Source organism: Echinops telfairi, unplaced genomic scaffold (genome assembly GCF_000313985.2).
Source record: "Echinops telfairi isolate 266 unplaced genomic scaffold, ASM31398v2 ScPeMD7_22;HRSCAF=79, whole genome shotgun sequence".
NCBI lineage: Eukaryota > Metazoa > Chordata > Mammalia > Afrosoricida > Tenrecidae > Echinops > Echinops telfairi.
In genome coordinates this window covers 6,331,581-6,349,457 of record NW_022103919.1, presented here as the reverse complement: position 1 = coordinate 6,349,457, position 17,877 = coordinate 6,331,581, and the positions used below count along the sequence as shown (strand labels likewise).

At 46.0% G+C, this 17,877-nt stretch overlaps 1 protein-coding gene across 3 annotated transcripts in view; it reads right to left on the bottom strand.

Annotated features, from left to right (window-relative positions):
• The window catches only part of NUP214 (nucleoporin 214), a 93,316-nt gene that overhangs the window by 11,093 nt on the left and 64,346 nt on the right, over positions 1 to 17,877 (bottom strand). For all 3 annotated transcript variants that reach the window (XM_045288498.1, XM_045288500.1, XM_045288499.1), the window contains 5 exons: positions 16,471 to 16,570; positions 14,351 to 14,412; positions 10,572 to 12,389; positions 8,862 to 8,932; positions 1,607 to 1,763 (listed from right to left, as the gene is read on the bottom strand). In XM_045288498.1, the coding sequence (XP_045144433.1) occupies positions 1,607 to 1,763; positions 8,862 to 8,932; positions 10,572 to 12,389; positions 14,351 to 14,412; positions 16,471 to 16,570 (2,208 nt within the window). The remainder of the gene's footprint in view (positions 1 to 1,606; positions 1,764 to 8,861; positions 8,933 to 10,571; positions 12,390 to 14,350; positions 14,413 to 16,470; positions 16,571 to 17,877) is intronic.

Below are 17,877 nucleotides of genomic sequence, written 5' to 3'. Positions count from 1 at the left end.
CAGAATTAAAGACCCTTTTATAGGGATAGGTACGACATACCTATGTTTAAAATTTTGGGTAGTAACACAATCTCATAAACAGTATCTGTGGAATACACTCAAATTTTCTAACCAACTAGCCTACAAAGTATCAAGTGCCTACTCTGTGTGAGAAAGGATGTTTCGCATGTTATGTATGATTCAGTGTAGAGCTTGATTTGCTAATTTCTGGTTTGTGGTTAAAAAAAGAAAATCCCCACGCAACCATTTGGGGGTGTTTCTTTCCCGGGGGCGTGCTGCAGAGGCACTCAGGTTCCGTGGTGAAGGCCGGGGCAAGGACAGGGGCATTAGCCATGGGCAGCATCTCAGTGCTTCAGAATCAGTCTGCTTCACCTGTTTTGCCAGTCGGGGTTTGGCCCAACAGTTCATTTGCATAAAGCTCTTGAAAAGGACTGGATTCGATTTCTAAGATTCTCTTCATCATTCTGGGATTCTAAATGCTTCCTGGCAGGCGGAAAGCCGAACAACAACAATTTCTGATGATAAAACTTCACGAGCTAAGAGGAACGTGTCTCTTGACAAGTCATCGTCCCTTCCGTAGTACCAGAGCAGACAGTGGCATCTGTGAAGTCAGAGGGAGGGTAGCGACAGAAAGCAGTGCTTTCAACTCCGTGGGCCTTACTCGGAGGGGAATAATCAGTGTGGTTTGCAGTGCAATCGCTCTGCATCTATGACTCAGACCCTCTGCTGCAGATAAGGAGCCCTGGCGACACAGTGGTCAAGTGCTCGGCTGCTTCCTTGGGAGATGGTGTGGGAAGGCTGACTCTGTAGGGATGACAGTCTTGGAAACCCGACGGACAGTTCTACTTGTCCTACAGGGTCTCTAGGAATCAGACTCGACTTGCTGGCAAGGGATTTGGTCTTTTTGGGTTTTGCACATTAAGGGAGATGCTAGAATGACAGTGAAAGGTTCCTAACGTCCCACCTCAGCGCCATCGGCAAAAGGATACTTTCCAAAGGGTTAAACAAGCTTCTTTCATAAATCATCAACAGAATTTTAAAAATTAGCCAGAGAAGAAGGTGCCAACAAACCACACTATCAAAAACCAAAACCAAACCCACAGCCACAGTCAATTCTGAGGCTTTGTAAAATCTTAACGGAGCAGTCTCGTCTCTCCCCAGGAGCGGCTGGTGGGCTTGAACAGCTGACTTTGTGGTTGGCAGCAGTTCAAATGAAACAGAAATGGAAACGAAGATGATGAAAGCTTCACCACTGGGTGGGGGAGGTACCACACCAGAGGGAAATCCAGATGCTCCTCCTCCATGCTGGCTCTGCTGCTGCTCATTGATGCTCATCTGCTGCATTCACCTCAAATCATTTCAAACCCGAGCGCGCAGGGGCCTTGGGTAAGTCGATACACGGATCCTCTCCCTGCAGCCTGAGTGTTATTATAGGGCAGCTTGTTAAACAAGAAAACAAGTAGCCGCCCAAGCAAGCTGCATTGTTTTGGGGGCCAATCTTTGAATGGGCATTCCAGGTCTTTCCTCTCTGTTTGCTACTGACGCTGTCGGGGACACCAGGAGGAAGACAATGGAAATTGAGGGGCTGGAAAATCCCCCCACTTACTTGAGGTGGCTGTAGATCCAAAGCCCCCACCGGCCGAGCTGAATGGGTTTTTGTTGGCTGCATCCTGGCTGGGTTTCCCTCCCAGGCCGCTGAAGAAACCTCCCCCTCTTCCAGTGTTTCCAGACCCAAACACACTACTGCTGGAAGAGGGCGACTGCTGCAAAACAAAAACAAGAGAGGCAGGAAGCACAGCGCATGAGAGGCCACTGGAAAATGGCAGGAGGGGCTCACATCTGGTACACATGGGAACGGCAGGGGAACTCTGAGCAGCAGCTCGGGGGTGAAGTTCTGATCGCCACAAAAGCAGCTGGGCCCTGGACAGGGACTTCCTCAAGGAAGTACCGGAGTTCTGAGAGCATGGAGCTGAATGCTTCAGATGTGTATCTGCTCCGCTGCCTTCAATCTCCGCACAACATGTTGCCAGGGGCAGAAAAACTCAAGAGTTTTCCAGAATGAACCGTCTGAAAACACGGATAGGCACCAACACTTCTGATTCCTGTAGCGTGTGACTGAACTCATCAGCAACCGATGGCGAGGGCTTCAGTCTTTTCTCCCAGTTTGCGCACTTTATTTCCTAAGGACTTTCCCAGGGCTGCGGAAACGATAACCAAGGCAGAATTCTGCCCAAATTTGCAGATGTCATGCTCAGAGGATGCTGTTCGCTTAGGGACACAGCCCGACTCAGAGCGGCACCAGGCAGCAGATAAACAGGAATTTTTGTTGGGAAACAGGCTCTTTAAGACAGACCAGGGCTAGGCTTGAGGAGCCATTAACAGTCCTTAACGGTGACACTGCCTCGGATGATAATGTAGGCTACGACACGGTTTTAGCAACGGCTTACTGTGTGCAGGGGCTTTTCCTGCGAAAAGGGGAGAACAAACCCGAGCTTGAAGAGGTGAGTGCGTTAAACGGAGCACACTTTAAGTACACACTCACTCAACAGAGAGCTGCTGTTCACTGTCTGCTGCCCTTTTCACCGAGTTCTCTCAAAAGGCACTCCTCCAGTGGGTTACTTATCCACCCCCCGATGTACCCACCACGGGCAGGCACGCAGCCACCACCTAGTCCAGGCTACTCTCGCCTTTGCTTGGACCAGTGGTTCTCAACCTGCCTCATACTGCCACCCTTTCATACAGTTAGTTCCTCATGTGGTGTGACCCCCCAACCGTAACATTATTCTCGTTGCTACTTCATCACTGTCATTTTGCTACTGTGATGAATCAGGTGACCCCTGTGAAAGGGGCGTTCGAGCCCCAGGTTGAGAAGCGCTGGCTTGGACGGGCTGGTTTCTGCGAGCACTACCACCTGTTCGTCACACAGCGGTCCAGTCAGACTTCAGAGGGCGGCCTGTCCTGCTGTGTACCGGCTCGATGGCGTGTGTGTGTGTGTGTGTGTGTGTGTGTGTGTGTGTGTGTGTGCCTTGAACACATCAGGCTCCTGTGTGCTGGAGGGCAGGGACTTGCTACTCCTCCCCCCTCCAGTGTTCTTGCCCGGGTGCGTCACAGGGCTCTTTCTTTCCTTCTTGTCTTTCTGCACAAAAAGAGTGTATTACAACCATTTAATGACGAGCAACGGCTCTGACAAACCTGGCTTCCGATCATAAGAGTGTAAGCTTGGGTAATGAGGAAATGGCCTTTGACTGGACACGACAACTAACCCAGGCACGTAGAAACAGAGTGTCAGACTTTTCAGATGAATCTCAGGGGTAATAAGCTGAAATATATGAAATCGGCCAATATAGGGACATGTTTGCCCTACACAAAAGCAGTGTCCTATGAATCAACCTTAGTTTTAAAATGTGATTTGATAAACTGTAAACATGACCCAAAGTAGCTCCTACTTCACTGCAATGAGTATGAATTGATAGCTACTATATTCCCATACGTGGGTTTGAAGATCCTGTGCACCCGTTGTGAACAATTATGGAAACTTTAAGGATGTACAAGTAGACAGAATTGTTAAACGAACCCCTATCATCCTGCCTCGGCGTTTACCAGCGTCTACCGCTGGCTGGCTCTATGGCCCTCCTTCACTGCTCGTCTCTTGCATTAGGGTCACCCCATCAGCTCATCCACAGAGTTTCATGCTCTCTTAAGGCATAAACCACAAACACAATGCCAAAATGTTTCCATACGTTGAGAATCACTCCTTACTATCACTGAATAGAGAAAGCTCAAATTTCCAACTGTCTCATAAATAGCTACTTTCAGTTCATTTCTTCGAATTAAAATCTAAATAAGTCCATACATTGACAGTGGTTGATATGAAAGTTAAAAAAAAAAAAAGAACTGCTACAAAAATCATGGAAACCTTATTAAAAAAAAAAAACCCAAACGTGAAGCAATGGTTTCCTGACATACCCTCCCTCCTTCTGGGTCTGTATGCGTAAAGTGGTATCATCTCCATCTCGCTAGTCCTGCCCCAAAGAATTCAACTTCTGTACAGACCCCAGCCCTGGAAATCCCATGGGGAAAGTTCCACGCTGCCTACAGTGGTTCTCAACCTGTGGGTTGTGACCCCTTAGGGGGGTCGAACGACCCTTGCACAGGGGTTGCCGGATTCATAACAGTAGTAAAATGACAGTTATGAAGTAGCAAGGAAAATAATGTTACGGTTGGGGGGTCCCACATGAGGAACTGTCTGACAGGGCCGCGGCCTGAGGAAGGTGGAGAAGCGCTGGTTTACAGCCTTGGAAACCCTAGGGGCAGTGTTACTCTGCTTTGATGCAGAGCCAGAAGCCACTCACGGAAACAGGTTTCATCGTTGAATGATTTTTTTCCCCCTGCACAAAGTTTTAAAATCGTGAAGTCCAATTCAACGTTTGTTTGTTTGTTTGTTTTGGCTGCTCATGCTTTTCGGGTGAAATCTAAGAAGTCACTGCTGAAAACAAACTCCTGCTGAGCTTCACGGTGCTGTCTATGAACTGGGCCCCTGTTGCACTTTGGGCTGATTTCACGTGTGGACCGAGAAGAACCCACTTGGCACCTGTGGTGAAAATCCGCGGGCCATCGAAGCATGGGCCAGGCTGGGTACCATTGTGTCTGGGCCCTCTGTAGGGGCGTTCAGGAGAAGTCTGGCCTAAAAGTTTATTTATGTAAGGCTCATAAAGGAAGTTGAGGAATGTGCCCTTCGTTCTTACCAGAAAATGTTCATGTGAGGCAAGTATTATCTCTTCCGTTAATATTCAGTAGATACTCCCAATAAAGTTTTCTTAAGATTTGGGGAGGAAAAATGTTGACAACTGATTTGATTTCTTAAATCTTTATATTCAAGTTTGTCATTTCACTCCAAGTCAGGCTTTTTTTAAAGCATAATTTGTTGTCAGGCTTTTTTTTAAAATAGAAATTTATCCACTTTGCCTAAAATTTACATTTTATTGTCATGCCAGCAGCACTGGGAATGCCGAGTCTCCTTTTTGTGTTCCAATTATGTTAGTGGAATGCTAAATAACTTCATGACTTTTAGTCTTTCTTCCTCTCGATTGGGAAAAAGACGAGCTGTCTATTCCAGTGGAGAGTTACAATCCCAGAAACCCACAGGCGCAGTTCTACAAGCGGCAGCTGACTCGACGGCACAGAGTTTGAGTTTGTTCTTCCTTCTTTAATGTTTACATTCCTGTATTACACCTCTCCTTCTATGTACTGATATAGTTAATATTTCCATTTTTATTAGTTCACATTATTTTCCAATTCAATGATGATTAATTTGTTTTTGTTTACTTGGAATCAATCTTATTTTCTGGGCAGGTGAGGAGAGTTTCATTGTCATTATCTCTCTTACCAGTATTTAGCTCAGTCGTACCGTGGTCACAGAACATATTCCATATCAATCCTTACGAATTACAACAGAGAGACACTATGATCAAGGAAGTAACCATTCTGTGTGCTCTTGAAAACAGGATACAGAATATAATTACTGGCTATTGTTTTCTAGTTAAGTTTGTTAATTATGTTATTAAAGGTTAGCTTCTTCACGATTCCATCTCCCACCCTTACTAGTTTGGATACCATAGATTTTGTTTTCATTTTTTTAAGATGTTTCCTCCAAAAATTCTTAGATGCACACTGAACTGTCCAAGTCACAAATCACTCCCCTTCTTTGGGGTGGTCAAGGGCAGCTGTAGTCAATTCTGGTTTACGGGCACTGTATACAGCGTTTCTAAGGCTGTAAATCTTCACAGGAGCAAGCAGCCTCATCTTTCTCCTGCACAGTGGCCGGTGGTTTGAACCACCTACCTTTTTGGTTAACAGACCAGTGCTCTCTGACAGTCTCCAGGGCTCTTCTTTTAGAGGCCGGTCAAGTGAAGCCGTGGCGGTGGAGGAAGAACAGAGGAAGAACCTGTAACTGGCTGTGATCGTCAGCTGTGGCCCCACTGCACTCGGACCAGCCTCCAGGGTTCTGACGAAAAACCTTAAACAAAAAACCAAACTCACTGCCACTGAGTCCACTCCGACTCCCAGGACCCTTGAAATCCCCTCTCTCTCCTCTCAACCAATGTTAATGTTCTTATCCTCCAGGTGTGCTATTAATATTGTATAAGTGGCCACTTTAAAAGGGCGGTAGGATTAATCAGCAGGATAAATTTATTTACTTAAGATTTTTTTCACTCCTTGTATTTCAAGCCTTCTATGGAGTGCCTGAAGAATAGCTATTAGAATCTCCTTTAGGTCAGCCAGACACCGATTCTCTCAGGATTTGTCTGGACAAGGTCTTGGCTTCCTTTGCTTCTGTAAGAGTGTTTTTGCTGGGATTAGAAGAGACACCTCACTGCTGCAGACACATCGCCCCTCAGGTAACTGCTGCCTTTTGTTCTCCGGCGGTCTTGGTTCGTTCTCCTTGTCGTCCTGCAGTTTCCCTAGGCTAAGAGCTGACGTCCTTTCACACAGTGCCGTTTGTTGGGCTTTTTGGAATCTGTGGATTACTGCTTCCTCCTACCTTGGGAAAATTCCTTTTCTCTTCTCTTCCTACACTTTTCCTCTCCTCTTTCTGGGACTCTGACGAAAAGGATGGTCCATCTTTTTTTCTTTTAGGGGCTCCGCTCTCACTGTCCTACTTTTTCAACTTCTTGCTTGCTAGGATGCAGTCTAGACCATTTCTTCTGCCTTACCTTCTTGGGCAAGAGGTGGCAAATTACAACCTGTTACCTCTGGCTTACTACTTGCTTTTATAAATGAAGGTTTAATGGGACATAGTGATGGTCCAGCATTCAGCACATTTGTGCTACAAGAGCAGTGGAGTAGTTACAATAAAACTATCTGTAGCCTTCAAAAGCTAAAATACCCACTGTTATGAACTTTTTAGAAAAAAAGCAGACTCCTGATCTTGTAGTACATTACTGCTCTATTTAGCTGGGTCTACTCGGCTGTCCGATCCATCTGTTGAGTTTTAAATTTTGTTTACCGAATTAACTTAGAAAAATTTTTTTCAGAGCATCTATGGCATTTCTTAGAATTTTTTCTGAATTAAAAAAAATTTTTTTAATTAGGTAGAAGACTTACATTTCAGAACATCTCCTGTGTATTCAACAGTTCAGACACTCATCAACACCACCAGTGTCTTGTAAGTTTCTATTCCTTGCTGGCCCCGGAAACTTCGCAAATTTGTTTCTGATGTTTATTCTGGCTGTCAATTATTGTTCCTAGTTTCGATGTGCACCTAACATACCCCCAAATGCTACTGCCATCAATTCAGATTTAAACTCATGAGTAGTGGAAGTCAACATCCTTAACACGTGTCTGTAAGAACCACACGTGGTCTAGACATACGCTTATTTGTCTTCAGAGTGGATCTGGGATGCTTCTGGGGAGCAGCTGTAGGCTCCACCATGCCAGGACCAAGTCAGGACACGGGCACAGCCTCGAGTGGAGCCATGTGCACCCAGGCTGTCATGGGTTGGGTCTCCTTTAAAATGTCCACCTATCTTGGTCTGTGATTTCCATAACCTTGCCTTTTGCGGTTATGAAACAGATAATCCAAATGCTCCTAGATTAGCAAATGCCCTCTGAGCACAATTGGCCTCTGTGACCTTTGTAATTTGGCTGGGTAAAGGAGCGTGTTCACTCCTCACTGTAAAGATGGTTTTTGTGCTTAAACTAGCATTTTCAGCAGGAAATTTGACTTGACGGACCCAACACTGACAAGGGCAGTGCCCATCTCTGAAAGGAGAGAACAGACGATAAAGAAAGTCCCGAAAGATGTGCACAAAACGTAACTATGACTGACAAGGGCTTAAACCACGTGTGAAGATGTGTGCCAGTTCTGACGCTCATTGTCACGATCATTTCCAACACATCCTTTCTACTGAAGGATTCCTAATGAGGCTACTAGGAGCTAAAAGCAGTCCGTGTGGGAAGGACAGTAATTGTAAGCTCTCTCTGGGCAGAATCCTCATCTGACAAATGGGCATAGCAGCACCCCCTTCTAGAGGTGCTGTGATAATCAAATGAGGTCATAGGCAGTCCCCGAGTTCTGACTTAAATGCGGTAAAAGTGTCTTTTCGCTTTCAAACAACAAATTCCTAGTTGCAACAAATTCTTCACAATTACCTTCACTTGCTGGACAGACAGCGTCACTGGAAAGGTCTTGCATTAGAGAAAGGCCCCTAAGAACTGCATGCACCTGCTCTGACTTACCTACCATTCTTAAAAAGACACAGTTAGGAACAGATCTCATTCGTAACCTGGGACTATCTGTAGTAACACAGGGGACTCTATGCCTGAGGCATCACGACTACCAGCTATCTAAACGGAAACCAAGAGCTCAGGTCATCTAGAGGCGGCCCGGGACCACACACAGATTAGCACAGCGACCCAAACCATTCTCTGTAGGAGCCAGAGAGTAAGTATTCTAACTTTGTGGCTCATAGCTGGTCTTTAATTTTTTTTTTTAAACAACCACTAAAAAATATAAAAGCATTCTTAACTCGAGAACCTTAAATCTCTCACACAGACAAACATGATCAAGGCTAAGGGGAGGAAGTGGTCTGCCAATTGTGAGTAACAGAAAAGGCAGTCGACTGATGGGAAAGCGGGCAATGGGATTTTAAAGAGCTTTACTAACAGGCTGTCACAAAAGGACCAAAGTTCCAGTGACTCACGGCAGAGGCTGAGACCTACGTGTGTACCTGAGGGAGTAAAAAGGGTGGAGCTAAAGAACCACTCAAGTCTCTGCTGGGACTGGACACACAGTGGGAGCGAATCACATGCTAGAGGCAAAAAGTAGACGGTTTGGTGTCAGGTGAGACCACAATATTTACCTGGCCAAAGACTGTCCCACCACTACCGGCTGCTTGACCAAACACAGACCCAGTACCGCTAGGCCCAAAACCTGTGCAACACAAAGGAAAGGGTCAGTTAGTCTTTTACGACACCAAAGTTTTTGTTTACTTTAAAAATGGTGTTCAGGTATGCTAAAAGTAAACTTATGAGCAAATGGTTTCCTTGGGCAGAAAATGGAGAAAATTCATAGAAATCCATTTGAAGACCTTTTCATTGATAACTATATATATTACAGTATCGATTGCAAAGTCCCAAGGATTAAATCCTTTTCTTCTACCAAGTCACGAATGGATAGGAGCTAATAAGGTGGTATATGAGGGTGCTCCCCAAAGGTTGAGGGAAAAATAGAACTCAAAGACAAGGGAATTTTTCAAAAAAGTCTCTGAAGCCCACTTGGATGTTCAAAAGATATCCCCTCTCCACACTTCAAACCACCAGGAATCCTGTGACACTACGAATGCCTCTACTCCCCGCTTCCTCGGAACCTGAAGTAGCAGAGTTTTCACGGTAGCTTCTCTTCAGGTGACATACGTGGTGGAAGGACCCGCGACCACCAGGCAACACCAGTCCCTGTAAGAAGCGCATCTCACATAAAGGCAGGAGCCGCTCTGTTCAGTTCCCGTCGCTGAGCTGGCTGGTGGGTGGGCTTAAGCGAGTCTTAAGTCGTCTGTCAGCCGGGGTTACTAACTGAATGACGATTTCTCTAGGGCTTCTGAATTGTGCTGGAATAGTTAAGATGCACAACTCTCAGGACACTACACCTCCCGTCTTTCAAATGGGCCAACTGGCCTCTCCACAGGTGTGAAGGCGATCTCAAACTTGAGCCAGTCTTTTCACCCTGGTGTCCTCAGAGCCGAACAGCACTTCCAACTTAGTCGGAGTTTAATAACATTTGTCGAATGGAAGGAAGAAATACATTCTCTTTTAATGAATATGAACCATTCTCAAAGAAATGATTATTCAAGAAGGAATGAGCAGCTACCTGCAATCTTGCCCATCATGGAATCCTCGATCTCTGCTTTTCCCCTAGAAACGAATTGGTACAGATCTGTCTTTCTGTCACCAGACAGCCTCAGGACTAAGAAAGACTTCCCAATGGCCTGGCTTACTGACAACTTTCACAAGCAAAACGGACTACGTTCTCCCCCCAAAGTCTGTGTTTTAAAAAATGACCACACTCTCCACCACTGTTCTACCACTCTGTGGCCTAGCAAGACCAAGGGGCTGGAGAGACAGAGACCATAAGCTCAGCAGAGGGCTAGGGAGACCTGGAGTCTTCTGGCTCCATTAGCACTCTGGGACACGAAACCCATCACCTCTAGGCTTGAGAAATTTGGACACAATGGCTTTTAAAGCTGGATCCCACTTCAAAATGTCATTCACGAGCCCTGCAATTTCTGGCGATGGCCTGAAACTAGTGCTCCTTGTCCTTGGCCCATGACATTGGACGCTGGTGGCTGAGTGGAGAGCATGCTGAGCACCAAAGCGACAGAAGTACAGGTCGCGGTGCCAGCTTCACCCAATTAGGCCAAAGAAACGAGACCTCCAGCGCTCCAGAGCCCCTTGCGTTCACAGCTTCTTTGCCATCTGAGCGCACTCGCTCTTCCTTACGAAATGAGTGCGGCCTCGCCGCAGGTGCCAAGAGCACAGGAGGGGCACGGGGTGAACGTGCATCCATGGGTTCTTACCTGAGGCTTGACAAAAGCTAAAGCCGGAGGTCGAGGCTGTGGTGGTGGCGGCTGAGGTACTACCGAAAACAGAGCCTCCCTGCCCAAAGCCTGGGCTCTGACCAAAAGCAGGAGCATTGCTTTGGCCAAACAGCCCCCCTCCTGTGCCGGCAGAAGACTGTCCAAACGAGAAGGAGCTGGAGCTGCTGGCACTCGAGGAGGGGCCAAAGACATTCCCGCTGGTCGACGTGGGGGTGGAGGAGATGGACTGCCCGAAAGCAGGCACAGAACTGAAGCCAGACTGACTGAAGGAGAAGCCACTTGTGGAGCTGCTTGTGGGCTGCCCAAAGGCTGGGGCCTGCCCAAAGGGTGCTTGTCCAAAGACCCCTGAGGCTGAGGTGCCAAAAGCGGGGCCACCAAACCCTGAGCTGCTGACCGGTGCTGTAGAGGCTGCTGTGCTGGCTACGCTGCCTGTCTGCTGTCCAAAAAGGTTTGGTGCCGTGCTGGCCGCCACCTGCCCAAACACAGGGGTAGTGGCAGGGGTTGTGGCTGTGTTGTTGGTGAGCTGGCTGAAAGCTGAGCTAGAACTGGCAGCAGGTGGCTGAGTAAAGACAGATGAGCCAGAGGTGACAGTCCCAAACACTGCTGTCTCTGTAGCTGGGCTTGGAGCGGTACCGGACACAGGGCTGCAGGCTGTGGGGCTGCTAGATGTTTCAGCAGCCACCGGGACGGCACCTGTGGCTGTCGCTGCGGTGACAGCAGTTTGCCCAGGTGCCAAGAAAGTGGATGCTGGCAATGCTGCCTCTGTCTTCAAGTCAGGGACCCCGGGCGCCGCTGGAGTGGTCTCTGCAGGAGGTGCCGCGAGGATGGCAGGAGACGTGGCGGTGGCGGAGCTGCTGCTGCTCACAGGCGGGGCGAGCGCAGGCTCTTTGGGAGCAGACTCGGAAGTCTGCAGGGGAGCATGGGCCAGCTGGGCTGGCTGTGGCTGCCCTAGCAGTAAGCCGATTGCCGCCGCAGCCTCACTGCTCTCGGGCTTCTCGGGCAAAGCTGGTGATGGGGCCTCCTCTGTGCTTTTACCAGAGGACACAGGCTGGGCAGGGGCAGATGGACCTAGCAGGTTACCGAGTGACAATATGGGGACAGATACAGGAAGGGAAGTGACAGTCGAAGTCGATGGTGGGACAGATGGGGTCACTGCACTACTACTGGTCTGTGGGCTTCCAAATGAAAAAGTCATCTTGCCACCACTTAAAGACGTCCCACCAAAATTGATTGCCCCAGAGGAGCCTGCACTGGAGAGGGACAGGCTGCCAAAACCACCAGCCGAGGGACTGCTGGTGCCTGTGCTGGCTGCTGCTGCTGGCGCTACCGTGGGGGAGCTCTCAGAGGGCTCCACAGGCTTCCCGGACACTGGAGGGCTGGTAAAAGTGAACCCTGAAGGTACAGTTGAAGCTTGGGTTGACTGTACGCTAGTTGGGCTTGGAGATGAAGCCTTATTGGTTGACGATGCAGCTTCATCTGCTTGGCCCACGCGCAGTCCTGAAAAACTTCCTAGCGTCTCTCCAGCTAGAGAATTTGGAAACAGAAGCTCCCCCAACTTTGACGTAGGTGTTTCTGGCTTGGTAGAGGATGTGGAAAGAGCAATGCCCGCTGCTGGCGTGAGTTTGCTGTTAGACGGAACGCACTCTCCTGAAGCAGCAGCTACAGTGCCGGTGGCATGCGTGACTGCCGTGGTTCCTGAAGGAGGGCTTTCGGAAGCTGTCTCATGGCAAGGTCTGCTGCCGCCGCTAAATGAGGGTGCATCAAGCTGAGTTGACTCTTTTGGGGGAGGTGTTAGCCCTGGCAAGAAAAAGAAATTCAGAAGTGAGTTGGTGAGCAAAATAACGTCCGCTCACACACATTTCCACCATTTCTAAGCCCGGGGCTCCACCGGCCCTTTGTGAAAGCCGGCATCCTTTGTTCTAATGGCAGTTGTCTTCGGCGAGGACACATGCATGTTTCTGAGCGGCGGCATGGTACTGTTTAAGCGTCTCAATGAGGTCACAAGGAACTATGGTTCTTTCGGTGGTCATTCAATCACACCAGTTACAAGATGCCTAGAATACGTGGTGATACCCGATTATCCCAGGAGAGGAAGACAACGGCAGCTTCCTTCATTTCCCAGTGGCTCGGTGTGCCTTCCTCAACACCTCCTGCGGCAAGTGCTAGCCAGGGGCCATGGCCAAGGGACCTCCTGAGAGACCAGACACTGCTCCACAAGGGAGGCCTGTCAGTTTGGGGGTTTCATGGGCAAATAAAGTGTCACTATATAGACAACCACGTCCATATACAATTAAGGGTTGCAAAGGTTCAAAGACACATTTCAGAATGCCCGTAGCCAAGAAGGAACACAGTGATCAACACTTGGAGTGCCGCACACGAATCAGGCATGGGGAGTCTGCTAGGCCGTCAGCTCCTCCAAGTCTCCAAGAAGCTTACTCAGAAGCTTACAACATTTCGCCTGGCACACAGAATACTGTCAAAAAAACCTGCTGAGTAGTAAAATGAAAGATGGCCATGACGTTACTTATTACAGGGAAAACCTGGAAATATTAACTTAAAAATTCCAGTAGGGGAGTGGTTAAATCAATGATAGTGGATCCATAATATGATTAGCCATACTTATACAATACTTTTCAATTATATTAGAAAATTCTTAAGAAATTATGTGACACAGGGAAAAAACAAACAAAATCACTCCATGGGGAAGGAGGGAAGAAAGAGGAGCTGATACCATGGGCTCAAACAGAAAAAAAATGTTTAAAAAATGATATGCAGCACATGTACAAATGTGCTTGATACAACTGATGTACGGAATGTTGTAAGAGCTGTAAGAGCCCCCCTAACCCCCAAAAAATGATTAAAAAAAAAAAATCACTCCAGAAGCTAGAATCCCCAAAGGAAATATAGCACAATAACAAGTTGTCACTAAGGGCATCGGGTGGCTTAACTCCCTCGTGATGTTGTTATTCACAAAGGAGCCCCTGTGGCACAGTGGGTTATGAGCTGGTCTGCCGAACCCAAGGTCAGTGATTCAAATCCCCTGACGCTCTGTGGGAGAAGGACGTACAGTCTCAGAGACCCTAGACGCACTTCTACTCCGTCCAATCACGTTGCCGTGAGTCAGAATCGACATCGATGGCAGTGGGTTAGGTTTTCGTTTGTTTTTAATTTCCATAGCTTCTTCAATAGCAATTATTGAATAATAAAAGAAAACTAAATCGAATTACTTACTGCACAACAGGGAGGCATTGGAAAATACAATTTATTTCTTCACAGGTCTTGAAGTTTTTAAAGCATTAACAACATCCCAATAGACAGATCTGTGAAAGCATGCAAGGGACCAGTGTGTTTACTTTAATGTTACCAAGGGGACAAGCCAAGGCAAGGCAGAGTGTTCCAAGGGACTCTGAATATCTTGCTCTACAGAAGAACTGTCCTACGAACTCCGACATGTTAAATGGCAGACAGATGAAAACGGAGAAGGAAATTCTCAAGCACATGTTAACAGTAGCATACCAATGCACAGCCTCAATTTCCCAGAACCATGCCTTTCCTTTAATTATAAAAATAACCAGAAATCCGTTCCATCCATTTCTTAAATGAAACCTATTTTTAATGTGCACTATTAACACCAAACTTGCAGATAGAAATTTAACCAAGGTTCAGCGGCCGGTGAAATGCCAACACATCTATAAAAAACAACCCGGACTTGTTCTGGAGAAACACAAAAATAAAGAGATGCAAAGCAGAGACTGTACCTTGGGCAGCAGTAAAATTAGAAGCTGGTGTTGATGTGAGCATCCCAAAATTAAAGCCAGTCCTAGGGAGTGGAAGAAGAGAAGTTAGAAAAGAACACACCTAAGGCATCATCTTGCCCTTCCGTAACTCGCTCAACTGCTCTCGAGGAATTTGCAATCTGTAAGGTAAACAAAAGGTAGGTACAAGGGCCTAGCTCAGAAATGTCCAATGCGCCAAGATCTTGAAGCAGGGAGAGGCAATTTGTGGAAGAAGGGGAAATGTACTAGCTATCAAGAACGTCTTGGAAATGTCAGCCATCGGGGTTTAGATGGGGACCTATCCCAAGTAAAGCGGAGGAGCTAAAGAGGAGGAAGAAAAAGGCACCAGGAATGTGCACTTGGAAATGGAAGACAGAGCAGATTAAGTGGTAGAAGAAAAGTCAGGCAATGCTGAAGTGGCTGGGTTAGGGCCAGCATCTCATAATCCCACCAAGACTGCAGCACACGCGGAGGGCGGACACAGAACCAGATGCCTGACTCTGCCTTCTTGACAGCGCTCCTGGTTCTAAGCTGGGGAAATCTGACCTTCATCAACTCCTCTCTCCACACTGTGAATAAAGACCCCAGAACCCGAGGAAAGTGCCGCACAATTGTGACTCAAAATATGACTATTCACTGTGATAGAACTCAGAGCGCAAATAAAGCGTTTACTTACAAGGGACTGACCATGTCAAATACAGTAAGTAACGTAAAGACTTAGACTTTCTCCTTGTCATTGCTTTCTTCAAATGGACAAAGATCACCTAGAAGATGTGCCAGACATTTATCACGTTAAAAAAAATGTGTTCTTGTCAGTAAGCCTCAGGCTAGGTGAAGACATTTTATCTACTGAGATAAACCACTGACCCACTGGCCCAGACCTTCCCATCTTATTTTTGAAAGGGCATTAGGATTTGTAAAGGATGCACTAATTCTTGGCAGTGACCTACCCTTTAAAATGGACTCCAAACTACCTTTGGGAGGTATTGAAAAACAAAGCAACACCATGATTTTATAATAAAGAAAAAAGGTCTATATAGAATACACAATTTCCTTCCCCGAAATTATTTTCTAATGCTCTGTCCTTGCTGTGTGTTAGGGAGAAAGAAGAACGTTCAAGAAATGTGTGAACAGATCGGGGGAAAGGCTGAGGGTAACTGGATTCCAATTCCAAAACATCAACTGACAGTCCTTAAGCAGCTTTTACAATGGGGATGGCAGTCACTCTCAGCCAGACAGAACCAAACACCATTCCACATGAGCGCCGGCGAGCGCCCGCCTCAGCACCCGGAGAAACTGGCCTTCGGAGAAATGGCATACTCCTGCGAAGGTTAAGGAGAGCTCACTAGAGAGGCGGTTTAGACTTGCTCGTTTTTAGAAATGACTGACATCTTACAGATAACAGCCATCATTATGGAGGAGAAAACAGCAACATAGTTTTTCAACATCCATCTAAAACCTGAGTGTTCAAACCACGCGTGTCTTTTATTATCTATCTCCTTTAGGTTCAGTATACTGAGCTCTCAATGCAGGAACAGAGGCCGAGGAAAGACACTAGCATGATGTACTAGACTAACAACTGAATTTACCCGGATCCGTAGCTCAAAATGTAGCTGACCTCAAAAGCAAAACAAATATGTAATAATATATGCAAATATATGCGATAGTAATGTATAACAATAATATATGCAAAAACTCGAACCCCACAAGAGAAATTTATATTAAGACATTAAGAGACTGTCAGCATGATAGGCTGTATATGTCCGCTGCTTTTGCATCTACTGCAGACCCAGGGCAGCCAATGTCTGCCACCAAGGTTCCCACTACTGACGTAGGCAAAATGGTTCCTCTTTCCACTTTCTGTCTGACTGTGGCAGTCAAGAATGAATGGGGAAATGCAACAATTACTAAAACCAGGGACAAAGAAAAGGGGGCAGATAATTTCTGCAACTCAGAAATAACCTTGAGAACAATGAAGAAGCTGCTTTACTGCACAGATTAAATGGAAAACAACAAAACAGTATCAAAACCCCTACTGAGCATAAGCTTTGGGCCTGCTTGCTGTAAGGTGATCTACCCCCAGATTTAAGCTGATTACTGACCCTGATGAGGAAAATGAGAAAGGCTTCCCAAACTGTCCGGCGGCAGATGGGGCTGACGTCAGAGCTGGTTCTATCTTGGTTGCCCCTGGTCCTGAAATCACTGAAACAGATTAAAACATTATAACAACTCAGCTAGAAACACATCCCAATTAGTGATTTCCTGCAGAACAGCATGTGTGGTACCACTGAGAGGCGTAGCTCGGGCCTGTGGGCCTCATGTGCATCCTGTGGTAAGTGTGAGCACATTACCCAACTTTGTTCAACATCGCTGAACTTGCACTTTGGCTTTGCAAATGTTAGTTCCAAGCTACGACATGCCAGACTCTCTCTTCCAGAAAAAGAGATAATTCTAGTGCAGTTTGAAAAGTATATTTTTGTAGGTTTTAATAGGATACGGAAATGCTTATAAGGTGAAACTAGTCTCACACACACACAAAATTTATATATATATATATATATGCTTCAAAAAGCGGAAAAGTAGAATTGAAAGACAATGGCACTTTCCCAGGAACATTGTGAAGTTTCCTTATGTATGGAAACATAAACATGTTTATAAAGTAGTTTTATAATTAATGGAAATGAAACCCAAAGGAAAACAGACTAATATGCTAAGCAACTCCAAGTACTGTAATTGCTTAATGGCTGAATGTTTTCTCTACCCATATCTAAAATTTCATAACTTGCATGTATCTCATAATAGTTTTTCCTTTTATTTTCTTAAATTAGAGATAATGACTGCTGTGATATACAGATGTGCAGAAAGTCCAACACAGCCCGTCATCTCCATAATCAATCTCACTGTTACTACTTTGTAACAGTTTGGAGTTATAATCTTTAATATTTGTTCTACTACTCTATTTTAGAAAGAGCTACCGTTTTCTGAAAGTGGTAAAGTTATATTAAAAATCCAAATAAAATCTAGCCACAAACAATAACAAAAAGTACCTATGTTTTAAAGGTTTATGGGATGCTACAGGCAAAAGCATTTTTTAAAGTATTGTAATACAATGTGGTGTGCACAAAGATGTTCAATGAGGTGTTGTTTATATATTTTTAAAAATTACAGAAACAGTCTAAACTATTGGTAGGGTACTGGTGAAATTTACACAAGTGTAAATTATATAGTGGAAGTCCTAAACAGTCACTATAACCAGTGAGGTAGAGTTGTATCAGCACTGGAAATGTAAACAGGAAATTTAGTATTTTAAGTATGAGATGAGGAAGACAAATTACAAATCGGTATACAAGGAGAGACCTAAATTTGCTTAAAAAACAATAATGTACTGAAACCCAAATGAAGACTGAGCAAGATAGTGGGACAAGAGGAAAGTCAAAGGAAATAGAGGAAAGAGCTAGGAGGCAAAGGGCATTTATAGAGGTCTAAATAAAGGCATGTACATATGCAAA